This window comes from Megalopta genalis, chromosome 3 (assembly GCF_051020955.1).
Source record: "Megalopta genalis isolate 19385.01 chromosome 3, iyMegGena1_principal, whole genome shotgun sequence".
In the NCBI taxonomy this organism is placed as follows: domain Eukaryota; kingdom Metazoa; phylum Arthropoda; class Insecta; order Hymenoptera; family Halictidae; genus Megalopta; species Megalopta genalis.
Window position 1 is genome coordinate 30,508,441 of NC_135015.1, and position 27,845 is coordinate 30,536,285.

At 52.2% G+C, this 27,845-nt stretch overlaps 2 protein-coding genes across 2 annotated transcripts in view; both read right to left on the reverse strand.

Moving 5' to 3' along the window:
• Positions 1-112: 112 nt before the first annotated feature.
• On the reverse strand, positions 113-9,752 carry LOC117218177 (short transient receptor potential channel 4). The gene is given in 12 exon segments (XM_076519477.1): positions 113-2,758; positions 2,761-3,072; positions 3,134-3,249; positions 3,375-3,626; positions 3,699-4,000; positions 4,774-4,867; positions 4,966-5,248; positions 5,352-5,528; positions 5,593-5,945; positions 6,036-6,501; positions 9,501-9,638; positions 9,717-9,752. Coding segments are annotated over 12 exon segments (2,676 nt in total). The 3' UTR covers positions 113-2,611.
• Positions 9,753-10,085: 333 nt separating this feature from the next.
• hh (hedgehog signaling protein) overlaps positions 10,086-27,845 on the reverse strand; it is a 61,058-nt gene continuing 43,298 nt past the window's right edge. Inside the window, exons 2-3 of the mRNA XM_033466436.2 lie at positions 15,569-15,830; positions 10,086-12,746 (exon numbers count right to left, since the gene is read on the reverse strand). Coding sequence (XP_033322327.2) covers positions 11,956-12,746; positions 15,569-15,830 — 1,053 coding nt within the window. The 3' untranslated portion in view covers positions 10,086-11,955. The remainder of the gene's footprint in view (positions 12,747-15,568; positions 15,831-27,845) is intronic.

Sequence of the window (27,845 nt, forward strand, 5' to 3'; positions counted from 1 at the left end):
CGTAGGAAATACCAAAGATAATAAACGATCTCGAGTACCTCGACGACCAAGATACGGGTCCTTCGACTTTAGAGATCAAGGTTGTCCGCTTAAAGATCAAGGGTAGCAAGGCTAACGTTTAGGGTCGTTTATTCGACCGCTTCGACCACTTGCAACATGTCTTAACTTTCTTCCAAACATCATCTGGTAAACCAATCCGAGATTCTCGCGGAAGCTCGAGCAGTTTGGTCTCGAAATTTAACCATTTAGTTACATATTTTGCTTTCAGAGGAGCCCGAATATCAATATCGATTTGGCCATAGTTTCTTGGTCGAGGTTATCTCAAATTTTTGTGGAGGATCGCAAGAAAAATGTTACCCGTCGCAATTCCCGATACATCTTCGACGAGAGATACTTCGAGACACTCGGAACGAGTCGTCGCCATGTAATCCCGATCCAATAAGACTTTTACAAGTTTTCCCAAGGCGTTACCGGCTTATAGGTTTATTTCTTTTTCCAATTTACTGGCGGGAGAAGTTCCTTAGCAGCGAACCCGACGTAATTCCCGATCAACGTCAGAAGCAAACCGATTTGCCCTAATGAAATTGTAGCGAGTGGAGCACCGTCGCAGACTCGTCGGAAACGGACTATTGGCAAAGCAATCAATTACGTCGACGGAAGGTATCCGCGATCGGATGCTATTGGACGTTATTGCCAGTGAATTAATCCGTACCGCTTACGCGTTTTAATAAGCGCCGGCGACGACGTGCCTCGGCGCGCAGCCATTATCGTTGTCATCCGGTATGAAATTTGCCCAGCGACGATTCGGAAAAATATTTTGAAAATTATGGAAAAATGTCACGAATCGGGATTAAGATCGCGCGAGATCTTCGCGGATGTTCACGGCTACCTTCTCTTTCGGCCGAGCGTAGATGGATCGAGTAAACGCGTCGACGGTGCGAGGCAATTGCTGGGAAAGAAGCTGACGTCCGGGCAATTTAACGTACTCGAGGCTGGCCACTTCTGTTCGAGTATCGATCGAGGCGCGAAAAGGGTCTGTTTCTTGTTATTCCCTCCTTTCGAACTCATCTTCTTCGATGCGCATCTTATTCGATAGAATTCTGCGTTACGTAAACGCGACGTTTCCCGAAGTTCAATTTTGTAGCGGTATCTTCGCTCACCGAAATTTTTCGCGAATTATTCGTACGAACTATCGACTCCCGTATTATTAAAATCTGCGAGAGAAGTTTACACGACGCGCACGATACAATATGCCGTAACAGCGAAATTAAAAGCGTAGAGAATACGAAAGTTCGCCCGAATCGTTTATCGTATTAAAGTTTTGCGCGAGCCGATTTTTCACGTACCGAACATTATCGTCGACGAGTTCCATTAATTTTTTACGTTAGCATGTTTATCATCGGAGAATGTTCGACGCTCGAGATTTCCGGACGAAACGAATTCGCTACCGTGGATCCCATTTCGCGCGGACGTTTTTAACATCTCTAAAATGAATTCCGACCTGCTAAGAGCAGGACTCGCTGCCATAGCGAGCGGTAAACTTTTAATAAATCTGAAAACTTTTTGAATTAGGACCGCGTTCCCCGCAGCGTGCCTCGGAGCGTGCTCCGCGAGAACGTTAAAGCTTCGCGGAAACGAACCGAACTTTGCATAGAATGCGAAGAATGCGCGCGATTTATGTCCGGATAGGACACAGTTCCGCGCAGATTTGTGCTCGCGATCGCGAATACCTTGAAATTTAACCTTGCCGAATCGATCGCGCGATCGACGGGGTAGAAAACTCGATTCGGTCTCGCGGATAGTTACGGAGGTGTCGCGAGCGAAGCGACCGATCTTCGGAATTGAAACGATTTTAGAAGAGATCGATTTTTACGGAGCAATCGTCGCGCTGCACACAAAGGAACGATACTTGTTCCAAGATACGTTCTTTCCCTTCGCTCAGAAATTCTGTCTCTGTTCGCGAGCTCGCACAGAAAAAGGAGAGAGAGTTCTTCCCACTGAAATCTCGGCGATCCGATGAATCGACTAATCTAGGATGTTCGCGACGGCCGGACGGGCATTCGTCGAAATCTTGTGCTCGTTGTTCAGATTTCCGTAAAATTAAACAGTGCGCGAAAGAAGTTCTCGGAGTGGATTCTCCCTCGGAGAAAAATCGTCGTCGGACGATCCAGCGAGATTGCGAGATTGCGAGATAGCGTTGGGGTCGGCAACCTCTCTATTCATGAGGTTTCCGGGCAATTCTTTTTACGGGTATACACGCGTGCTGGATAGGGAGACGGTTTCACCCTTGTTGTTGGCACAAGACGTAGGCTTCGCGCGTCAACGAGAAACGAGATCCCTTCTTTCTCATTTTCTTCCGGTAAGATTCGTTTCTCCGTATCTTTCTCGCCTTGAAAATTGTAAATTCATCGAGCTCGACGCACGCCGTACGCGATCGTAAAATGCAGCATGGTATTTCGTAGCAAATAATTAACACGACCGAACTGGCCCGAATCCATTTGTCCGTTCGTAATAACAATAATTGGGGCGCTACAGAGTACAGCCGGACGGTATCGCAAAATGGTCCACAAAATCAAATTCTAGCGAGTTCAGCGTATCCTGTGTTTCAATATCAATTAAAATTCTGCTCGGGAGACAAAGCTTCTCTCAGCATCGTCGATAGTTCGACGATATCTTGTCGCATCTTTTCCGCTTCGTTCTGCTCGGCCTCTCTATTTTTCTTCCGGAAATATCGTTGAACCAACTGAGACATTACCAGAGAAAAGTGGCGGTCTTTCTCCTTTTCCGCGGTTTCCTGTTGAAAAGAAAATAGAAGGCGAAGCGTCTTTTACCAAATTCGACGTACCTATGCGACTTACAAAATTCCGAACGCGTTAATAACAAGGTATAAATTTTGTGCAACTCTCTACTAACGATGAACCAACAATGATTGATGTTCCAGCGTGCTCGTTTCCCTTCCCGTGGTTTCAAAAGTATCTTCACGTACTCGGCGATCGGCTGGATTCCAATCGGCGTCGGGATAATGTTGAACGGCGGTGGAAGGGCTGTCGTCAGCATGAAGTCCACGTAAGTCTAAAAAACAGAGATTCGTAAGAATTCCGGCGTTCCGTTTGATAATCCTAATTTTTCGAACCTCCGTACGGCCGAACGCCCACTCCTCGATCATGTTTTCCGTGACACGCGTCATAGTGTTCGACATGCACGCGATCAGCATGTTCAGAATCAGTACCACCGCGATGAACGTGTACACTGGAACGCGAGTAGCGATTAATCGTCGCCGAACCGATCGCGGAAAGCGATAAATTTTCCGAAATGTTTTCCGACGCGGCTACACGTTTCGCTTATTCGCGTCTCGCGAAAGGATGGAACATTACCGGCGAACGCTATGTAGCCGATCAGTTCGGTGAACGAGTGATGATTAATGACGCTCTCGTATTTCGATTCCCCCGGAAGATTCTCAATTATCACGTCCGCGCTTTCCATCGGACTCATGCAGAAGAACGCCCAGAAGAAGGTCTTCAGAGCGGCCATAAGACCGACGAACGAGCTCACTTGTTGGGTCTTGATCTTCGATTCGTCGTCGATCTGCACCATTCCGTCGTAATACTGGTAAAGCTTGCACGTTCCTGGAAACGTTCGACGGTTTTATGCGTTCGATCGTCGCGTCGGGAATCGATCGAGACCGGGAATCGATCTACCAACGGTGAAGGCGATCAAAATGATCGAGTAGAGAGCGGCGAACTTGAGGACGTCGTAGATCATTTTCCCTAAAGAGAGCTGCAAAGGACCCAGGTGGTAGTCGAGCAGGCAAAAGTACAGCAACTTTAAATAAGCCATTATCGTCGCCAGGCAGAAAATTCCTTCGGCGATTAGCGTGGGATCGAACATGTTCCAATACTTTCTCTCCAATTCGAGCTGTCCGTTTCTATTCACGTCTATGGCGGCGGTGATCCAGTAGAGGAAGGTCAGAACGAAGAGGAACAACATCACCGTTTCGAACCTGAAACGAGATTTCGTTCGTTATTAACACGTTCCGTGCCAAGCCATTTTTGCCTAACTTGTCGTTCAGGCCATTTGATGTTTTGACTAAAGATTGATACATTATCACATAATATTTCATTATATCATCAGTAGATAAATAGTGATTGCCCGAATCAACCGTTTTTATGCAGCTCTTGCTTTAAAAAAGTCAATCATTGTAATTAATAGTTATTGTGTATATAACGATTAAACAAATTTATGTGCTTTGTTCTATACAGCATTTTTTACAATGCCTCTCATCCTTTTGGTGGAAATATATTTTATACAATCAAATTTGTCACAAAATGTATGTCTTCAGCGCTTTAAATAAATATGTCCGCGTGTACCATTTATGGTACACGTGGCCTGATGGTCAAGTTTAACGTGTACCATTTATGGTACACGTGGCACGGAACGTGTTAAATAACCACTACCCTAGATTCTTTAACAAGTTAGAAATTAGCGTCGAGTTTTTGCGGAAATATTCCTATAAAGAGTTAAATCTTCCCCCCTTTCTCTCTCTCTCTTTCTCTCTGCGCGCGTTGAGCGTTCACATGAATTTATTTTGACGCTTTATATTCGCGAACGATGCGAAACAATTCGTATACGCAAGAGCAGTCGCGACAATGTTACAGCAAATTACAATACTCCGCGAAAGGGATCGATTGTTTCGAAAACTGAGAAACGATCGCGCCCCGGATCGAGATTCCCGTAAACTGTAAATAACGGCTAATTGGGTGGCCGATATCGTACCAGTACCAATACTTGGAGAAGAACCGTCTCGGTCCGTGGATCAGACAGAGACGAATCGCCGCCCAGGTATACGAGAGGATGTAAATCGCCAGGAACCAAACGTAGACTGCAGAAGCGACCGGCGATCAGAAGCCGAACGGTAACCTGTCGGTTCGCTCGGTTCCCGATCTGTCAACGTCAGGAATCAGGGGATCGTTTGTATACCGGTGTTAGGCGGCCCGCGAAGCTGTTGGGTCTTGTCGGTGTGCGATTGCAGGAATACCACGAACAGGAACAACAAGTAGCTCGCGATCGACGAGACGAACTTATTAACCGGTGACTGGACGAACTTCGAGATCTTCGAGTTCGGCAGGAACAGCACGATCACGAGGATCACCGGCAAGAAGAAGATACGCAGCAGTATGTGCACCAGCTTCGACCAGTTGCTCATCACCTTCCACGCGTACCAGTCTTCGATCCATTTGCTTTTCACCAGCTGAAAGCACGGGCGAAGCCGTGAGTGAATTCCCTTCGAACCGATCTCGCGTCGCAATTTCGTCGCATTTCGTCGCGCGAGGACGGGTTTAAGAACTGCTGACCTGCTGTACGTTCGGATGAGCGACGAAACTCCTCTGTCTGTGGTGCAGGGCGAACAGCAGACGAGGGAAGTCGAATTTCGCCGAGACGGCGAATCCCGTCGACTGTTTCAAAATGATCTCCACCTCGTCGATCGTTCGCGCGCAGTCGATCAGTTCGGTCGCGAATTCGGAGACGCTCTGCGGAAGAAACGTTGCTCGATCAACGATCTCGCGTCCGCTGCCGGATGAGACGCGACCGAACCTTGGCGAGCCCTTTGTATTCGTGATGGAATTCTTTGTTCGAATTGGCCGCTTCTTTCAGCTCGTAAGATATATTGAACGCTTCGAGAATTGGGTCGTCGACCGTCTGGCAGATGTACGCCGGGTTCGTGATCGCGCTGTACGTGAATAATCGCATTTTCTCGATCGTCAGCCAATCGAATCTCGTCCGTTCCTCCCTGCACGGACGAACAACGGTATCATTAATTTCATCCACCCCTTTCGTCCTTCGCGTCCGACCGCCCCACAATGCGACCCGCGCGAAAACTTTGATGAGCCATTGTCCAGGCGTGAATATTAGCGGCGACGCAACAGGATCGTTCGTCGAGGCCGAAACTCATAAATTGTCTCGAACGAAGCTACCCCTTTCGCCCTCGCGCCGGCAGCCGAGTCCTTTTTTAAGGCCGGACGTTCCGAAACGATTTTACGATATTTCTCGGACACCGGAAATCGTGAAAGGAATCGTAGCAAGGGGATACCCGGTTGCCGGTACAGAAGTCAGATATTCTGTTGCTTCGAGCATTGTTCGGTCGAACGATGACGATAAAGGTCCGTACGCGCAGTCCTCGCATTTGCAGTTCGACGGATGCGGCTTCGAGATGCTGTGGTGTCTCTTCAGGAGGTACTCTATCATCTCGAAATGACCGCACCGTGCAGCCACCAGCAGAGGAGTCGCGTTGTCCGGGAAATCGGCGCTTTGCGTGACTCCCACGTGCTCCAGACCCTTCGTTAATTTATTTAATTTATTCAATATCAGCGCGACTATTTTCTGATCGTTGATCACGATCGCGTGCAGGTGAGCGTCTCCCGGGTCGATGTCTGGCGAGGACAAGAGATACTCCACCATCGCGGTGTCTCTGTTGTGGACCGCGATGTGCAGCGCCGTGAAACCCTGCACAGAAAAGTTCACGCATATATTACAAGTACGATTTTGGGAACGCTATATATTCTACCGACATCGATCGAATTAAACGGAGAGCCCCGAGTCGGCGGAGACGATTCGGCTTTTGTCGAGCTTACGAATGAAATCTGTTGCGATCGATGCAGAACGCTTTCCGTAAAAATCCATCGGCGAATAAAAGCGATAAGCGTTAAAATTCCAATTGGAACAACGTTTTCGCGTGCCTAGAAAATGTGCTCGATTCTCGGACGACGTCGAGATTCCTATTGTCCAAAGATTCGCGCTTATCAGCGTGGAACGTTCGATCGTTCGGCTCGCAAATCGCGAGAGTTTCCCGGCTTTCCACGAGCATGGAATTCCGCTCCTCGTGAGATCGACTTTCGAACCTCTTCTGCCTATCCGGGCTTCCCTCTTCTTCCTTTTTTTGGGTCGTTCGTGTCCCTTTTTGCGCGGAGAATGGGAGGACAAGGTTTGTCGCCCATCTGCGGCGTGTTTACAGAGGCGGTTCCCGACAATGGACCGGGCCCATTGTTGGTCGTCGGCAACGGTCACAATATTCCGTGATATCTGGCTTTTCGATGGGGCCCCCCGAGTACACACGGCACCGCCGCGATCCCACTTTGTGATATATGCTCGGCGACTCGGTGACTCGGTGACTCGGTGACTCGGTGAAGGACCACCGCTGTTCACCATTGGCAGCTGTCTACTTTACACCCTCGTGACTACGCGCGATCTTTGCGATTTCGGCAAGCTTTGCCGGTCGAAAGTCAAATCCAACGGGTACCCGTAAATATCGGTTAATAGGTTGCAGGTCTTTCCCTCATCGTTTACTGTTCATTGTTTCAAGCATTCGAAAATGATTCGTCAGACCTTTTCTTTGGTCGTCACGCGATCGCAGGAAAGTTCTCGAAAATCCCTTCGGATCGATCGACGGTTTCGCAGGGTAGTGACGTTTCTTCCATTGGTCGCGCGCGAGAACTCGTTTCATCGGGGAAAGGTTTCAATCGAATCTTCCGCGGCCGACCCGTTCGCCGATGCAGCAAGTTATTTATTACATTTGCGGACGTCTGGGACTCCGCGTCCAGAGATCCTAAAAATAGCTCGACGAGATCTCCGGCTTCTTTGAAACCTAATAAAACTTCGAATATAGGGAACAAGTTTTTATTCCGAGTGCTACAAACGACGGCAAAGGAAAGTCGTAGTCGGCGAGCGACTCGCCGACCCACCGTCGACCGCAAAGCGTGTCAAAAGCGTTCCGAGCGAGCGTCCGCCGGGTGGCATCTTCGCGCTTCGGAAGAGCGAAGAACGATCCGAAGAACAGCGTGAAACAATTCGGATTAAAGGCCCGAGGGACGACGACGACGACGACGAGACCCGTCGGGCCGATTCGCCAAAGTCGCGTCCCTTCTCGGAAGAAGCCGGGCCACGGATCCGTCGTTACGGTGACCGAATGCGGGAATATGGAAATGCCGTCGGACGACTGCGATACGCTTCGTGGATATTGGGTCGCCACCGAAAACGGGAGCAAACGCGATCCGGCAGACTCGCGGGCGAAGTCGGTGGCAAGGGGATTCCCGGATGGAATTTACAGCGGGACGAGTCATTTGAATAATTTTTATCGGTCCTCGGCTGAAACCATTGTCTTGTAAAGGACGGTCTGAAATATGGCCGTAGATACACGGAGGCAGCCAGTCAGTTTCTATCGTTCCGTTTCGCTCGCGCGGTCGGGGCCCTCTTCTTCTTCCTCCTCCTCCTCCTCTTCCACTTCTTCTCGTTCCTCTCTTTCTTTCTCCTCCTTCTTCCTCCTCCTCCTTCGTCCTCCCCATCCTCCTCCTCGGGCTCACGAGCCGAAGGCGGCCGCTGCCTCAAAGTGAAACGAGGGTTGGGCTTTTTGGGAACCCCGAAGAGAGCTGGATGACACGACCAGCACGAGCGCGGGGGAGGGATTAACATTCCACGGGGGGTACGTGTACCTCGACGGGGTGAAGATCCGAGATAACGAGGCCTCGTCTTACTTTCGCTTTCCTCCTCCGATCCTGCGGACTTCTCTGCTCGTGGCTCGCTCTATCGACTCTCCGGTTTCAGCGAAACTTTCTTATCTTTCTGTGCAGTGGATTCGGAAATAGTAACGCTTCGCGTCGCCTCGACGTGCGAGGTACCTAATTAAGAAGACGTTTTTCATGGAAATCCGAACGTTTCCACGCGGGTCCTATAGAACGGAAATTTTATCGAAATCTCCGATCGTTTGCGATCGACGCCGAACCTGTCGAGCGCCAAGAGCGACGGATCGAATTTATTTGGATTTCTGGCCGTTCGTTCGAACGCGGTAAACTCCAAAGTATCCTAAAGCCTTCTAAAGGAATCCGTTTGCAAATTTCGCGCGAACGTCCACGGTTTTTAACGAATCGCCGTCGAGTTACCGTTTTCAGAAGTTCGTGTACCGTTACGAACGAGCGCGTTCAGGGCAGACGGCGCAGCTCTTTGAAGCTGGCGGACAGAGACGGAGACGGTTCCGTGTAAAGTGTAAATCATCGGCTGGGAATGATCACGAAAAAGGGGTTGACGGAACAACCGATCCGACCGAGGAAAACGACCGGGCGTCGCCGTTTTACCTGGGCCTTCTTGTGAATCAACGTAAACGACCGACACCACTTACGGTTACGCCGCGCGGCTGTGGGAAACCGGTGATGGGAGATAAATTCGGGGACCTTTACGAGCCGCCCGGTCTCGGAACTGTCTCCGAATCGTTTCTTTGTCGTTCAGCTTCGTGGCGGAGAGATTGGTAATTAATTATTCGGGCTGGCCTTGCTTTGACGCATGGCTCGCGATAGGGACTCCCCGTCGGATGGTAACGGATCTGTAACGACGATGGTCCCGGGAAACGTTGCTTCGACGGGATTCCTCCGTTCCTCTTAGAATTTTCCACGAAATCGCGCGCGCGCGAACTCGGGAACGCGTCGACGAGACGTTCGCTGAATTATGCAACTTGCCTGAAAGTCGGTGATGTTGACGTTGAAGCCGGCGTTGTCGGCGAGGAATTGGCTCACGCGTGCCACAGATCCGTGGTCGACGAGCTCGAAGAAGCGCCTCTCCGTTTTATCCAAGCGCGGAATCACGACGCTGGCTCGCTGCAACAAAAACAAGCTCGTCGAAAATTATTCATAACCTCCGAGAAGCGTGCTCCGACTCTGGTCGATGTCACTCACCCTCCGCAATTTGTCGTCGCCCGGTTCAAAAGTCATTTCGGCTCGTCTTTCGATCTTTCGCTGCGGCAACTATCGAGGGAATCTTCCATGTCGCGCGATTCGCTAATATCCGATCGAAGTTGCGCAAACGTGCGGAGAAAACGCTGCCCAACACGCAGCGATATTCCTGTAATTCCTTTTTTTTTTTTTTCGAATTACGTTCGACGGACTTTGCGTCGTCAGCATTTCATCGATCGGTCTCTATTCGATTCGATAGAAATTGCGAGGCTTCGATTAATTCGAGTCGAATGAATTCTTCTTTAAATCGTTTAAGCAAATATCGCACCGATCAAAAGGTCCTGGGGAGGCAAAATTAATCGGAACGCGCCGTCTCTGCTCAGTTTAATGATTTAATTTCAATCTATCGATGGTGTATATACATAATTTATAATTTGTTGTTCCGCTACGTACAAATAATAATATAATATAATAAAATAAAATATAATAATATTAATAATAATAATATTAATAATAATAATAATTACTATAATATAATAATATATAATATATAAACTTCGGGGGAGGGGGGGATAACTTAGGTGTCGACGTAGCAACCGCTCCGGCGTGAAATAGTTGATTCCGATTTCCGTTCCGCGACCCGCGATAATTTCTCGCCCGATGCTCGAATCGCGATCATCCCCTAGCATCGTTCGATCGAGCAGCGAGGCGCGATGCGATGTTTCCGAGCGAGATTCGAATTGCAATTAAAAATTCGAATAAAAGTTCGACGGCGGATCGAGCTCGCGGCGGGTGTCGCGGGAAACGGAGCGATGCCGCACAATTTCTACGGACAGAGAAATGGACAGAGAGAACAACGGACTATGTACAACGATCGATTCCCTTTCTCGTTAGCTTTTTCTGAAGCGCGCTTAAACTATTTCTGTCGGCCGCCACGAGGACGGGGACGTAATACTTTCTTCTTTTAGATTCAGTTACTTTAAAAAGGGAGTCGACGGGGCGCGGGGTGAGCTGGAGGGTGGGTTCGCAAAAGCAGGGACGGGGCGATGAAGCGTCGAGCGACGACGAGAACGTCCGGACTTTTTCTACGAGTCCGGGATGTCTACGAGTTAACGATCTTCCGATTCGAGCGGCGTCGACGACCGGAGAAGTTCGCGCGACCGCGGGAGCGTCTGCCTCTTCGCGAACGGGGACGAGAAGCGATTGAAAGGGACAGCACGTTGGATCGTCTCCGATCTACCTGGACGGACGCGCCATTTTGGAAACGCTGTTCGGAACGGTACGGAACAAAATCGCCGGCGCTCGTTAAATATTTCCCAAGCGTTCGTCGTCGAGCGATCACGGTGCGACGCTCGACGAAACGTGGAAAAAATGGGAAAATCTATGTTTCGCAGCTATTTTACACGCCGCGTCGAGAATCGCGGACACCGTGTTTCCAATTAAAGCGACGACGTTTCTCGTTAAATAAAGGCTGTACAGTAAAAAGACGCGAGTCCCGGATCGCAACGGCCCGGCGAATGCCGCCGTAAAATGGACGCCCATTAATTGGTCGAATTAGTTCCGATGTCAACCGGATCCCGTCGTGTCACAGTCACGGTTACGGTCACAGTCGAGTCGCGGTCGCGGTGCGCGCGGTTCACGGCCGTTCGCCAGGGAACAAGGAGGGAGAAGACATTTATATTATATACTCGTATTGTACACACGCTAAGCTACGGTATCAAAAGCTTCGATTCTCGCTAAAGCTTCGTTTCACTTCGTTCGTCCTACATATCTAATATACTACACGTCACTCGGTGAACGGTGTGTCACTGGCCAACAAACTTCGTGGTCTCTTCAACGTTCGTTTCGTCAACGATTGTCCACGTGGTCGAGTACGTTCTCCGGAAAAGGGCGCAGGGAGAGAAAGATAGGAAGAGAGAGAGAGAGAGAGAGAGAGAGAGAGAGAGAAACTAGATAGAGTATATTCGACTATAGTCGGCGCAAAGTCGGTTGGCCGTTCAAGGCCGGCGTTGGCAAGCTCCCCTTCCGCCCTTCCGCCCTTCCGCCGGATCGAGTCGCAGAGGTTCGATTCGAAATCGCTCGCAGAGCAGGAGGAATCGAGCGATTCGGTGGTCGCGTTCGCTCCTCCGTTTCGAATCCTCGCTCCGGGGCTTCCGCATCCGCAACGAGTCCAACGCTTTCCCGGACGCGTTTCACGGCCCGTTCGATCAAGAGCTATGAGTCCTAGTCGAGGAGGCTCTCTTCATTGATGATAGATCATCCTCGTGGGCGTGACGTAGGAGGACACCCAGTAGAGGAAGGACGCGTACCAGTGGATGCCCTCCTGCGCGGTCCTGGCGTCCTCTTGCCTGACGTCGGGCTGCCTCGTGTCCTCGACCGTCAGCCTCCTCGCGAAAAAGGACTTCACGCTGCTCCAGACCCGGTACGGAAGGAACGCGAGCTGCGCGTAGTCCTGGTTGTCGATGATCGCGTAGCAGGACGCCACCACGTCGTCCACCACGAGCGTGCCTTCCGTCGTCAACGGAGCATAGACGCCCTTCTCGAGGACCAGCCGGCTCTCCACCACCTTGTCCCATCGCAGACGGTGCTCCACCCCGTTCTCCTTCTCGTTCTCCACCGTCTTCGCTTTCTCCTCCTCCTCCTCCTCCTCCTCCTCCCCCGCCGCCTCCTCTTCGTCTGCCTCCTCTCGCTTCGGCTTCTCGCGGTCCGTCGGGTCCCTCACCAGGATCTTGTCGCCCGGCTGCACCCTTCCGGCGAACATCGACGACCCGCCCTCCACCGGCACCAAGTGCGCCGATGTCAAGGTCAACACGTGACCCGACTCCGTGCTCAGCCGCACGAACTGCCTCGTCTCCGTCAGCGACCGGTCCAAGAACGCTATCACCTCGCTGTAGACGATGTCGCCGCGAGAATCCAGGGCGGCGATGCGATCACCCAGACGCACCTGGTCCAGCCTCTTCGACATCCCGGCCTCCGTCCGCACGAGGCTCCTACCTGGAAAGCAGCCACCGGACTTCGCCGTCGACGAGGACTCTGCAAATTAACGAGTCGCACGATCAGAGGATGGCTCTCGAGTTTCGGGCATCGGCGGATCGCAGCGGCGAACCGATCTTTGTTTCGCTCCGATGGCCAACGAGAATCTAGTAGCCATTTTTTTCGTTATACGCGAACGATCGTGTTGGAAGACGATCTTTTACGTATATGGACTCTATTCGACCAAACGACAAGATGTCAACGTTTAAAGGATATCGAAGCGTGCTCGAATATGCGAATCGAAAGTACGCTGGGCGAACGGGCAGCAACGAGAACGTCGAAGCATCGAGAACGTCGAAGTTGACGGGCGTTTTCTGAATACTTTTCGTACATATGTATGTCGTCCGTGTTACAGTTCTGAACAGGATACCGTCGCGCCGCGTCGCGTCGTTCAATCGGGTAATCCGATCGGTCAGTCTCGCATCGACAGATCGGAGAAAAAAGATCATCGAGAGGATAAAACGCGAATGGAAACACGTGCAAGGAGCCATAGGCATGAGAAATTCTTGGTAATCACAGCTCTGGGACCGGTATCGATGTAATGGCGTATATCGATCGCGAGTTCCCCGGCAACGGTTGCGATTTCCCTGGGGAACTATGTCGCGCGACTCGCGCGGAGACGCGCCGAGCCGCGCCGCGAAGAGATTGAGCTACGGCGGCGGGGCCTCATTTGAATTTAAATTCCTCCGTGCGACACCATCGATCCGAGACTTATCGGACTGCTTCTCTGCGCGGGGACACCAGCCAGATACGCATACGCGCGCACACTTGGATACGCTTTCAGATTTTTGCACGAATCCGCGTTCGGTAAAAATTTTCAAGAACGATTCTGCCCGATTATTCAAGTATTCGATATGAAATTCTTAAGCCGTTATCGTTGCTCTCGTTCCGATTGCTACGTTTCCGCGCGCATTACCGCAGGACGCGTTTCTCGTTACGAGAATGTAATCCAAGCGCGTAATCGGTTTTAGACTCCGCATCGCGCAGACCGGTCTCGTCGAAACGAATCGGTGACGCTTTTTTAGCTGTGTGGGTCGCGTTGCACACGTGGGAACGCGGCTTTACGGGTGCGTTTATTTACGCCCTCGTGAAATTCCAGGCAAGATTGTTGGTAAATGCAAATGCCGCGAGACTCAATTTCCATGATCGCTCGGAAGCCGCCGTTTTGCGAACGGCTCTCGGCTCGGATCGGCGCGGATCGGCGCGCGACGGGGTCCGACGCGACGATCGCGATCCGCGAGTCGCGACTTGCGAGCCGCGAGCCGCGACCGCCGATGACTCGTTTCCATCGGAGTCCTGTTCGCCGGCTGGCCGGCCGACCGGCCTGTCTCCGAATATCGTTCTTTCGGCTCGTATCGATTTCGCGGCGATCGTTGCGCTGGAATCTAATTCGAGCGGACAGCCGCGCCTAGATTTATTGACATTTATTTTGAAACCCGAGCCACGGCTCGACAACGAAACGGGCCGATCGCCGCGTCACGGATTTTTCTCTTCTTCCTTTTTACTTTCCAATGGTTTTGTTGGTTTAGCGCGCGGCGGCGAGTTCGTCGGTCGCGGCTGGAAATCCGACCGATCGATCGCTTTTCGATGATGCTTGCGCAGGCGATCGGAGAAATTTCGAAACATCGATCCGGTACAGATTTTATTCGAACGCTTCGCACGCGATTTCTGTATATTTTCTATCGAATACACGTTTTCGTAAATTCCTTTCAAAATATATTTCCTACAATCAAAAAATTGATTTTTATTAATATACGCGTTTCCTCGCGGTTTAGAAATTTAAATATATCGTCGATTACGTTGGAAAGTCGAGGTTTAGTTTGAAAATTGTTTAGAGAGGAAAAGCTACACCTTCCTCGAATATAATTTACGCCAGCAGTCGGACAAATAACAAAAGAAAATATTTCTACTTGGAAGCTAGATTAGAACTTTGACTTTTTTGTCTGCTATGCATTGGTGTTTGCAAAAATATAGAATTCCAGCGACAAGTGCGCTACCAACGACACCCAGCAGAACATCCTCGAAGCAGTCTTCGAGATCTATGAAAGTCGATAAAACAGTCCGTTTCTCGTTACCGGAAGAGCGATTGGCGCAGCGTGCGAATGATTTTCGCGAAGCCGGAGTGATCGATGGAAAAACTTCTACCGAATGAAACAGTATTAAACCGTAAAGATGATTTCTGGTTTCGGAAATGCCTACAGTTTCGTGCCGGAACGTTTCTGTTCATTGCGTGAAACGTTTGAATGACGGAATGATACGATTATGTGCACTAAAATGAGTCACGACTGTCACGAGCGTTACGGTCGTCGGAAAGATCGATTTAAACTTCGGACGATAAAACGTCGATATCTTTTCCCGGTATCGGTGAATCGTAGACGTTCCGCGCGATTTAAAGAGGAATTAGATAGCCCGTAGTACGAAGGCTGCCGATAAAATCGATACGTGACTCCTGCCAAACGTTGCTTTGCCGGATAACGGATGAAGCGAGCGTGACGAGGCGGACGAACGCGGTTTCCCAGGGGAGCGTGGATTAATTGCGATCGTACGCGCGTCGGCGGTGTCAGTTTCGAGATTGCATACTTTGTACTCGTTCGACGGAGCGAACGCGGCGCGAGAAAATTCGTAGATCGCGTTTTCCCGTCGCGATATTTCTCGTCGATCGTGAGAAACGAGAAGAAATTCGTGAAACTTTCGAAGGCGTGTCTCTAAAAAAAGAGAAAAGTTGTCAAAGGGAACGCGAGAACGGCTATTCGAACGACCGATTGATCGCGCGACGGTGGTATAAATAACAGAGAAGAAGCGGAGATTGAGAAGATACTGACCAGATTTGACGGAGCAGTGGATATGCGACCTGGACTCGTAATAAACCCAATCGAAACCAGCTTCGACGGCGAGTCTGGCCAGCATGCCGTATTTAGAGCGATCCCGATCGCTCGTTGTCACGTCGACGGCGCGTCCCTCGTAATGCAACGAGTCCGTGGCGTGCTTCCCTTCCTCGTCCCAGCCTTCCGTCACCCTTAGCTTCACCCCTGGCCACTGGTTCATTACCGAGATTGCGAGGGTATTCAACTTCTCTTTGCACCTCTGTAACAGAACACTTCCACGGTTATTCGGTCGATTGCAGGAAATGCGGCGGTCTAAATGTCAACGGCGTCGTCGAGCAATCCTATCGCAGACGCGGCGAGAAGCATTTGTTACGGGCTCGTTTTCTTACGGGTCGCCGGGAATCGTTCCGTCGAATCTAGGAAAGAAACCGCGCGAAGAAAGATGGAAAGTTTGCGGCAACACGGAAAGGAACGCGGCTCCGGAGATCGGAGGAGGCTTCACGGGGTGCAGATCGAATCCCGGGGCACGATTCCTCGTTCCGGCTGAAAGAGGAGGCCGGGGCTTAGGCTTTTCATCGAGCCTCCGCCTGCCTCTGGGACGGTGTTTTCTCGAAGTTCCGCTTAACGCGATTTTGCCGTGTTGTCGACGGAGGCGGGCGAGGTTCCCAGCCGAAAAATGCGGCGATTTCACGCGGATGCGCGCGGAAAAAAGGATCGTGCCGCGGGGCCAGGTATAGGTGGGCCCCGCGGTGCCGGAAAACGAACGCGTGTTTCGACCGGTGACCAGGGTCGGCGGACACAGGAGGGCCTTCGAGGGGGCTGTTCGAGGATCCCGGCTGTGGCGAATCAGGAGGCAAACAGGAGTATAAATACGACCGGTGTCGGGGATCGTTCGGTCACGCCGATCTTCTCCCCGTTTCCTTCGTCTCTCTCTCTTTTCCCGACTTTCTGCCCTCTCGGCCGTCTACCTGGCTGGTAGCCGAACACTGGAGTCACCGGAGCGACCGGCAAACCCGACGTCGCGAACAATCGAAATCGGTTTGCGACGCGCCTCCGCGCAAGATCGCCCGAGTCGGTTGCGAGGCACGCGAGTCGAACATAATACTATATTTTGCCTCTTTTTGGGATACGACGATCGAATCGCTTCCTACGAAAGAGTCTTCGTAATCTCGGCAACTTTGCCATCGGAAATACGAAACCGGACGCTTCGACGGACTCGGCAGGTTCGGCGTTAACGCGTCGGCTCCGCGCGGTTATTCGATCGAAATCGCAGTTTAGCGGAACTGGCGGGAACCGGATGGACGGTGACTCGAGAAGCACCGCGTAAACCGTGTCAGGCATAATCCGGGGGCGCGAGAAAGCCAACGGACGATGCGACGGTGCCCGCGCGGCATTGTCGGGGCCCGTTCGAACCGATTGTCGCGGGGTAATCGGCCACGCTGGGTCGCCTCCGCCTCGTGCGCCTCGACGAGCCCGTACAAGCGGCTCCCTCGACGGCCGGGTTTATTCTTGGCAGGGCGGCCGCGCGGAAGAAGCTAATTCCCGACGGTCTTTTCGCCGCGTGAAAGTCGCCCCGATTTTTCTGCGGTCGATCGGTCATCGACGAGCCGAGCAGGGAGCCCGGCGAAAGGCGGAGTCGCCTTCTTTTCAACGAATCGATGTTAGGGGTTGCCCGACCTCCGCGCGGATTTTCTTCAACCTCACGGTTAAAACTCTCGGGGGATGGATGGGGTTGGCACATTTTCTTAGGAGGATCTTATCGTCGTTTTCGGTGAGATGCTTCGTTAAAACCATTCTTCGATGGTTCAGCGTTGCGACGATCTTCTGCGAAATGAACTGCCAAGCGATTTTATGAATCGAACAGTTCGTGAACACGAGTGTCCAGCCTTCCTGATACTCTTGGATCGGGGTGTAAATCGCTTTAGATTCTTCCAAGGTTCGAAGCGATGTTCGACGATTAGCCGTGCTCCCTGCGTTCGCGAGCGGAGCGCCGATTCGATCGCGCGCCGCATCCTTTCATTGAAATTCCGGGTGAAACTGGGTCCGCGGGCCGCGGACCCGGACAATGCGGTTCGACAGTGAGCACGAAACGAGACGCGGCCTCACAATACCACGAATTTGCAGCTCTCCTTGCGGCAATTAGCCCCTATTGAGCGTTGCACGACAGCTCGAGGGACCGGTCCTGCCCTCCCCGCGTTCCGCCTTCGTTCTTCCTTCGTTTTCCCTTCGCCCCTCTCCTCGCCGCATTCGTATTCGCGTTCGCAGCGAAGGCTTCGCGAATCCTCCTCGCCGGGCGAAAAGCCGCGGACTCGCCGCTCTCGGCTCGGCTTCGTTCCGCTCCGCTCCGCTTTGCTCCACGGTCCGCGTCGCGGCCACGTGCACGCGATCGCCGCGAGCGGATCGCACGCCCATCGGCTGTCGGATGAATTCCCATTAAGCCACCCGGAGGCCCGCCTCTGAATGAAACGGGCCACGCCGAGTCGCGCGGCGCTTATTCGAGAGACGCGACGCATAACCACGGTGTCACGATATCGCGTTCAATAGCGGGCCTTAATTCCCTCGCTTCGCCTTCCCCGGCGACCTCGCGCCGAATTTATCGCCGGCCCGATGTCCAAACCGCCAAGCGATGACGCGTTGTTTTTTACAAGTAAAGCAAGAGCGAGCGAACCGCTTCGCCAAAATTGTTGCGCAAACCCGAAACGGTTCCCCCGAAAACCCGCCCCGATACGTCGCGAGCATCGGTTCGAATCCTAAAAGTTGCGCCCGTGACACCGCGGTTTCGTCGGAAAAACGGCCATATGCGGCGTCGTGGAATAATCGCAGAATCACTGGAAGATAATCGATGGGCCATGGGATCGTACACCCTCGGGAGCAGCAATTTGTCACCGAACGACGCGGGTCCGTTAGAAAGGATCGGCGTCGCACGGTTATCCGAGGATTTCCAGGGAATTCGCGCGCGAATAACGTTTCCCGGGAGCAGCCGATCCCGCGCAAATTTGCATAACGAAGATGTGCGGAGGACAAACACATTGTGTCTCCATCCCGGCGATTTATCATCGCTTCCGAAGAGAGACCGTGTTTGTACTGCCGTTAATAATTTGCACGGCCAACAATAAGGTATGCCGAAGCACGTCCTCGAACACACGCGCGCGGCTCCCATGTGGAAACGTTTGATTTTTGAAAGAAAGGACGGAGAAATTACATACGAGAGGCTCGCCGCTAGGCGAACACTGTGTCCACATATTGTAAGCTCGGCTAATTTATGTCCCTATTGCTTGCAAACATGGCGTCGTTACTTGTACGCCATCATCGAGTCGTTTCTCATTAGATTCCTGCACGGACAGGTTGCTTTCGATGAGACGGGAGATCCGACGAACTCTCTTCGTCGTGTTCCGCGCATCTTTATACCTTCGATCGGGTATTCGCGAAGTTTTGTTCCGTTGCTCGATCAACATTTTCAAATATCAGTTTCTCAGAATTTCCCGATTCGAAAATTGTTTCGGAGTGTCCCGGCAGTTTCTGAAATTTGATATAAAAAGACAAAAGCTACGAGAAAGGACGAACAGAGAATCTCGGAGACGACAAGAAGCTCCTCGAGGATCTAAAAAGACGGCGAGCAAGGAAAGCGGGAGAGAAGCGCGGAAATTGAATCGGACATGAGAAATCGAGGACCGGCAACGAAAGAGGAGGAAGAAGAATCGAGCGGGCAGGAATTAAAAAAATAAGGGATGACTAATAACGAAGAAAAAGAAGATCGGGTGGAGGGAGGAAAGAACAAAAGGAGAACGAAAAGGCGAGTGGGAGGATAAGGAACGGAGAGGAAGAAACGAGGAAGGAGAAAGAGGTGGAAGAAGTACAAAGGGAGGGTGGCTGTGATGTAGCTTCGTATAAAGAGAGGGAAGAATGGTGAAGAGCCCGAGAAATGTACGCGGTGCCGACCGCGGTGCACGATGGGGCGCCTTGTTCACCCAGCGGGGCACCCGGCGAGCCCCTCCCAGACTTTACATCTATTTACAAACATTTTGGCGGACAGGAGATAGAGTGAAACGGAGAATGGTATAGAATGCGCGCGGTTGGGCAAAGTCGAGAATGTCGGGCCTTATGAAAATCCATTTCGGGTGAAAAATGGCCCGGCCCGTAATCCATTAGGGGCACGAGGCAGGAGGGGGCCGGAACGGGCTGGAGACAGGGCTGAGAAAAGAGGGCCACCGCGAACCGCGCGCGGAATGCCCGCGAAATCGCGCGCGCGCGGCAGCGCGGACGTTACGAGGATAATTAACGAAGCCAAAGTATCTTCAAATTTCATTTAAAACGAACTCCCCGATCGTTGAAGCGATCTTGCAACGAGAGGAATCTCGCCAAAGGTTATTCTCGGAACGGTTGCGCAAGTGGAGTGACAAAAGTCCACGGAAATCGCTAGAAAGTCGAAGTAATTAATATTTATTCCCTGCAGCGGCGCGATGAAACACGATCCGGTGAAAAAATGAGTTTGCGAAAGGTTAGTGAAAGTCCTAGATGGGTTTCAGGCGGCCCGAAGCCTCGAAGTCGTCCAGGTGCGGACTCACGCTTCCAGACATCCGATTCCTCTCGGGTTTTTAGCACGCGTGTAACATTCGTAACGATATTACGTCGACCGGTTCGACGCTGGTCGCGTTCGGTTCCCGCAGGTTCTCTCGCAGGTTCCGACAGGTAGAGCGAACCGGCGAAATTTTCCAGTTCGCGATTACGGCCGAAGGGCCGGACGAAAGGCGAAAAGCAAACTAGTTTTCGCCGGATGACGAACTGGACGCGACAGGTATAACGTCCACCGTGGCTCGGGCACCTCGAGCGCCTATCTCCGGCGCATCTCTCACCTCGATACCCGTTAATTATCGAGCGTCTATCACTTACACCTCGTTTACATGCGCCGTATCTTATCTCGTGCAGCAGACCGGCGTGTTAATGCCCGCGCGGCCGCTAGTTAACCAGCGAGCAATTTCAATTCCGCATTTTCAATCAGCGTCTTCTCCGCCGGGACTCGCGGAACCCGGTCTTTCTCGATCGCAGGCAAACGTATGCAAACGGATTCGCCGATTATCTCCGTTGCACGAAACCGTAGCTACGTGGAAAAAGTCACCACCCGATGGCCTCGCCGAATCACCGGCTCGATAAATTTTCGAAAAGAATCTCGTATTCCTATCCACCGTGAACGTATCGAGCTGCTTCGTCGTCGATTTTCAGCAAAATTCCGAATGAACATTTTCAGCAAAAGAAATTCGCACGAATTTATCGAACGGCAACGGTGCCGCAACGAACACGCTTCGGAGACCAGCGAGAACGGTCGATGCGAATAATGCGATTCGAAATGATTCGTGCAGCGATTAAAAATTCGAGTTAAACCGCGCGAAAGCGTCCGAACGAGGCTCCAACCTCGTGCACAGTCGGAAACGTTCGCCACAGGTGAGAAGGTCAAGGGAAGAAGTCAAGAATAATGCCGAGAAAGAAGAAGAAGAAGACGAAGCAGCAGCGGCGAAAGATGGGCCACCTCCTGATCGGGAAAAGGGGTTGGGTCCGAGATGAACGAAGATGGTGAAGGAGGACTGGGCTCCATCCCAGCATCCAGAGTTTCGGCCCCGCCCCCGCTGGTTTCTTCTCGTTCTCGTTCTCGAGTCCTCCTCCTCCTCCTCCTCCTCCTTCTCCTCCTCCTCCTTCTCCTCCGTCCCGTTTCAGCTTCACTTTCGCGGCCAGACCAACCTTTTATTCCATTCTTCTTGTTTCAACGTGCTCGTTCCTCTCGTTCCTCCCGTTCCTCTGCCCTCTCCCCTCCGCCCTCTCCCCTCTAGCCGATCGCGGTCCCCTCGGTTCGGGGCCTCCACCTTCTCCTTTGATTTCCATCCGGTAAGGAGGGCCCCACCAACGGCACCAACGGCACCAACGGGCGTTCATCAACCGGGCTCCTCGGCTCTTCGGCTCCTCGGCTCCTCGTCCGCGCCGACCGTGCTCGCATTCGGGGCCAACGGAGAGAGACTCTGCTCTCGATATTCCATTCACTAGGAAACGATCCGCCCCGAGCGTTAGCCGATCTCTCGGGAAGTGGCCCCCCTTGCGTCACCCCAGTTAGAAACGGATACCCCTCGACACCTCTGCGACTCGTCCCGTCGGCGTTAATCGGCTCGACGAACGCCGGGTATTCGAATTCTCGGACAGCGAGACGTTCTCCGGCGATCTTTCGTTTCCTCGGGCCTCCGAGAAGGCAAGGGGTGCCATTTAATCCCGTAGCTCACCGTTCGGGACATCGTCGCGTAAACGGGGTCCGTCAAATTTTCCGAATCTCGGTCGACTCGCTCCAGGATCGTACCCATTTTTAAAGACAAATTGCAATATCCACCAAAGAGGCACGGCCCGCATCGTATTCGACTCGAATTTCGATAATCTCGGCGAGTATGTCGTCGTGAAACTTTCTTCCGAATCCTCGGAAGAGGAAAGAGACGACGATAAAATGTCGACGATTAGAAGTTCCAGTGGTTACGATACCGCCGTAAAAAACCCCGGAACAATGCCACCTTGCTCGTTTCGTTGGCCGCCATTTCTTCAGCGGGTCGATCGCAGACCTTTCCCGATTTCCGCTCGGGAACGCTCGGGCAATGGCAACTGGTAACCGATCGATCCGAACGATTGGTATTGCGCGTGTTTAGGGGACAATGGCCCGGAGCCCGGAGAGATGACACGGCAACAATGGGCCCCGTGTTTTAAAGAAGAACCACGCGAGCTTGCTCGAGTGTTTATCGAGCTCTCTAGATGGTCCCAGCCGGAGCTGAAGAGCGATCCCCGGGACCGGACGACCTATCTCACGCTTCTTCACCTCCGTCCCGACGACTTCGACTCCTTCTCTCCCGTCCCGACTTCGAGTCATTCATTTACTCCGAGCTCCTCCAGCCTCGGCCGCGGCTGAACGACCAAACGAGTGGGCCCCGATAGAAGCTCGCGATCAAGAATCGCTCGCGATCGATTCATTTTTGTTCCACGAGCCGCGATCGGTGCGAACATCCTGCCAGGACACTCGACGAATCTCTTCGAGTCGTATTATTCTATAAAAATCGTTTCGACCTCAACGGTTAAATTAAAGTTTTCGCAGGGAATTCGATTCATAGCGAAAAGTTCGCGAAATCCAAATTGGCGTTGAGACATTCGAGCCGAATTTTATCTCCTCGATGATAAAACGATAAAGTGGATGAATTTATTAAATTGACAGCAGGAAGTCGCGTAATGTCACTAACGAAGTTAATGGTAAAAAGTGAATTCGGAACGTAGCTGTTCTTCGTTCGAAGTGAACTTCTCGGTTATGAAAAGCATGAAAAATATCGCTCGAATTTCGTATTTCTATTGGAAGATAAAGCGTATTCGAAGTAGAATCTTCTTCGAGCAGGCTGACCACAGGCCCTCCGAATCTCCTTACAGTCTCCAGCAGCTTTTCGGACCGCGATCGATCGAGAATTAAGCTGTCTCGTCGATCTCTCGCAGCTCCGACACATCGGCGTTCTAATAAATACGTATCTCTGGAAACACATTTTCCACCTGTTCCAAGCTTGTCATCGAACAACGAGACCCGAATCGCCGTCGTCGAACGCGGGTAGCAGTAGCAACAGCGGCGAGAGAACATTGTCCGGCATAAGTTATAACTCCTCCGTACAGTCTCGTTTACGCTAATCCAGCCTAACCGACGCGACGTATCCGCTGGATAATCCCGTTTATCATAAATCATAGAGCAAGAACTAGTCGGATCTACGTGTCACAGGCTCGACGCGGCGCGGCGTGGCGCGGCGCGGCGAGACGCGGCGCGGCGGTTGCGATTGAGTTATAAAATCGGTCGATAAATCACGACACATTATCCTTCGCCGACACTGTCGCAATTTGCGGTCCGCTGCGAGCGAGCGCGCCGTACGAATTAAATTTCGAACGGGGAGACGTCGCTTCCTGGAAGCCGTCGATGGGAATTTCGATCTCGACCAGGAATTTTCGGGCTCTGCCGGAGTCCATCGAGGCGTCCCTGCATTTCGACAATCCTGGGTTGGGTTACACCGTTGCATACCATCGGGCCGGGGGAACGTTTCACGGTGACATAGCCGCGCAGGAACCACGTAATCGCGAAAGATCCGGTCTTCGTTGCGCGAGCCGGCCTGCCTCTACCGATAAATCGTGTAATTCGCAGGCAATTCCTAGCGGATTCCGATTCGTTTCGATCGGCTTTCGCGCGTTTACGCAACACCGAGCGCGTTGCGCAATCGGAAACGAGCTCCTTTTCGATAATTTATTATTCGATAAATTATCGGCGCGGTCGCCGAGGATCGCCGGCGCTGGTCGACGGTGACTTTTTAAAATTGCAACGAAACGCCGATTCGACCTAGCCGCGAAAGCAAGAAACTCTTTGGAAACGTCCGCTTCGTCGTACTCCGACCGCTCGATCGTCGCTCGATTCGAGAAAGAAAATTGATCGAATCTCCGCCCGTTTGTACGATACATAATATACATAGAACCGATAAAGTTCCAATCGTCGCAATTGCAAAGAGAGCGATACGGCGAAGGGACGAGGATCGAGGATCGAGCGATGCAAGGAGCGAGAAACGTTGCGTCGCCAAAAAGAAGCCGGCAACGGCGACGCGTCCGAGGATCTAATCCTCGGGAGAAAAGGGACGGAGCGGGAGAGAGAGAGGGGTCCGCCGGGTGGATGTCTCGGGTTAATTAGCACCGATCCGACAGCTAATTCGAAGATCGCGAAACACGAGAAGAGGAGCGACGAGGCAACGTGAAAGCAGGGGAGCTAATTTTCAGCCGGCTGTTCCGGACGCGGACGCCGCGGTGGCGATGGTTTTCCAAGAAGCAGCGGGATCGATCGTCGCGATCGATCGAGTGGGAGCGTTCGAACCTGTCGTGGAACCGATCGCGGCCGGGCCGGGCCGGGGCCCGTGTCCCGAGGAGCTCGGGTTACATCCTTATTACATACCTGCGCGCGGTGGACACGATCACGGGTACGCGAGCCAAGGTGCTGGAAGAAGATCGAAGTCGACGGGCCGCGAGGCCCTTTTGTCTGTGGGAACGGATTACCGGCAGAAGGCGCAGGCGAAGGCGCAGGCGAAGGAAGGCGCGAGCGAATGCGCAGGCGAAGGCGAAGTCGGACCCCGAGGATCCTCGAGGAAAGGAGAGAAACAGGGGCGTGTTGTTTTGGCCCCGGGGCACATCACGCCCGTCGTCGACAGGACAGGACAGGACAGGGACAGGATCCACGAAGGCGACCACGGGTGATGAAGCCTCGTCCGCCGCGATCGGAGCACGCCTCGTCGCTTCCAGTGCCTCGGCACTCAATCTCGCAGCTTCCTCCTTCCTCGACAGCTCCTTTCATTTATTTATTTCTCATTCAGCCACCTTCCAGCGTCTTAAGCCGCGTGCACAACGCCGACCAACGTTCCACCAATTTTCGCGAACCGGACCGCTTTTTAGATCGCGCTTTTCATCCTTCGTTCTGCAACGGGTTTCTCGACGCGCTCGTTTCTAGCGGTAACAGAGTCTAAACGATCTCGATAGGAACAACCTGGTATTATTCGATACCAACCGCTTCGTTTCCGCGAAGAGACGAAGGAACTACTTTATAAACCAATGTTCGACGGGAGAACGCGAATGCTCTCTCGTGAAATTAGATTTCCTCGTTGTCAGAATCTATGGAAATGGAATCGTCGAGCGATCTTAAGCCGTTCGCGGAAGGTTGCAGCTATTTTGCCGCGCGCCGTCCTTCTTAATACGCGTATTAGTTTCCGCAGAAACCTTTTCAATTACGTGAAGCACCCTCGAAGCGGCTCGAACGTTCGGTCATTATTGACTCGGTTGATTCGTCATTTACTTTGCTCCTCGAATATGTGCATCCACTGCAAACGACTTTCACCGTTGCCGCCGGGACCGGTGAAATTATCCCGAAGTAGAATAGGCTCGCGGGAACGGCCGCTCCTGTATTGAACAGACAAGGAGGATGCCGAGGAAAGCAACGAATTCGAAACAAACGGACACAAGAAGACCATTAAAGACGGAGGACTTTTTGCATTCCCGCGAGGAAAGCGGGGCTAGGTATTGACAGATGCAGCGGTAACGGGTTCAGAGGTCCGAGGCACCTGGAATCCTAAAACGCGGTGGAATCCAACCGGAACCACGATCCTCTTCGATCGCGGATTTCGAGCGAAGGATATCGTTGGGACGTCTAAAAGGTGGCCGATTGCGAGTAAAAATATCAACGAAAATAGCATCGTTTCAACGCGTACCTTAAACTTCTCCGCTCTCTCGATAGAAAACATTCTCCATCGACTTGGCGCGTCGATCGAACTTTCCAAACATCTTTATCGTCTGGAAAATTTCAATTCTGAAACGCGAACGTTTAAACGCGCCGAGTTTCCAGGTTCTGTCGCGTCCTTGCGAGAAGGGAGCATCGATTCGAGCGGTCGAATGCCGGCATACCCCCTTAAAAGCCCGTCGTGTCGGCGTCGAGGCGCGGGAGCGGTAGCGGGAGCGGGAGTGGGCAGGAAGGATTAGAGAAGGAAACGAAGAAACGGGCGGGCGAACGTGACAGAAAAGAAAGCCGGAGGGCGGGCGTACGTGGACGGAGAGGACGGATATCGTGTTCCAAATCGTTCCATATCGAGGGATCGGGTTATTAGGATCGAAATGAATGTAAATCCCCTTAACACGATCCCCGGGCAAAACACGGCTACCCGCGGCTCCGAAAGTGGCCAGATTAGATACCGTAGCCGAGGCTGGCTCGCCACGATCCTGTAGGATGTAGCCGGCTGATCCTATCTCTGGTGCCTGCGCCGCGTCGAGGCCCGAGACCCGAGGCCGGGACCTACCCTGCGGACGGGCCCTTAAATCTCTCGCGGCTCGCGGCTCACGGCTCGCTGCTCTCTCTGCTCTCTGCTCTCTCTGCTCGCCGCTCTCTGCTCGCCGCTCTCTCTCGCTCTCTCGCACTCTCTCTCCCTCTCTCTCTCTCTCTCTCTCTCTCTCTCTCTCTCTCTCTGCTCGCCGCCCGAGGAATGCCTGGTGCGCGTCCGACCTAACGAGCTTTTAATCGTCGATTCGACGGTCCACCGACACGTGACGACGGTGTCACGTGCCTCTAAATCAGAGAATTATATCACCCTCCCACGCTGTCCGACATCGCTTTTACCCTCCTTCTATTCTTGCCCGGGCAAGGTCCTCCTTTTGTCGAGCTGCCGCCTTCGCCAACCGGCGACGACCATTTTATTTTCTGCGTTCTCCGCAACAGCGTCTCCATAATGTTCTACACTGTTCCATATTTCTCGATATCGTAGTTGCACGTTACTTTGCCCATTCCACACGAGCTCCTGTTATCATTATCCGATTCTACGGTTGTCGAAGGTTTTGCGAGTCGTTGCATTTTTGATCGGTTCAAGATTCCTGCGAGTTATTGCCATTAGCCGGCTTCTCATTTTCTTCTCCACTATTCTATTTCGCGTGCTTCGTAGAAGATCCTTTTCGCGTTTCTCGATTCTCCGGTTGTCCAAGGTTTTGTCGGTACCGTTTCCGATGCGAGATTAGCACCCGAGCTATCGTCTTTCAGCAGCCTATCGTTCGTTTCACACGGCCGAAACGAGATCGGAGCTAGCGTTGCGCGCGATCGTTTCACAGGAGGAATCGGAAAATCGCTGAGAGAAATAGTTCGAGGCGGACAAGCAGAATCTGGCCAGCTTTTGCGTTGTAAAGGTTGTTTCGAGCAGCGAATAGGATCGTCGGGAGACGGAATCCGAAGAAAAGGCGCAGAGAAGTTCGGACTGTGGGAGTTTCCAGCGCCTGTTAATATTTTCTTTGAGCCGTGTCAGGCCGTATTTATCAGCGGGCGGTTCGGAGCGCAGAAATAACAGAGCAGGGTTGCAAATTACTCGAGATGGCATTTATACGAGAGCCCCGCTATGCGGAGAAAATCAATATTCCAGTGAAAGTAACAGTTTTACCTGTTGATATATCGACCGGCCCCGCGTTGACTGGTTATTTAATCATGCGCCGCGGATTAGCAAGGAAAAATGCGGCGTTTACATCGGTAACCTAACAGGATAATCGTGCTACAAATCAGAATGAGAAAATGCGACGAGCAATTACACGCGTGTACGGCAACGATTTAATTGATGCATAAATACGCGCAAGTAGCGCGCGCTGTCATGTTTCTCTATCGAGTCCTATTACTCCATTATCTATGGAAAAAAGAGCCGGCGAGCGTGTCCGTTCCCCGAGTACACGGTAT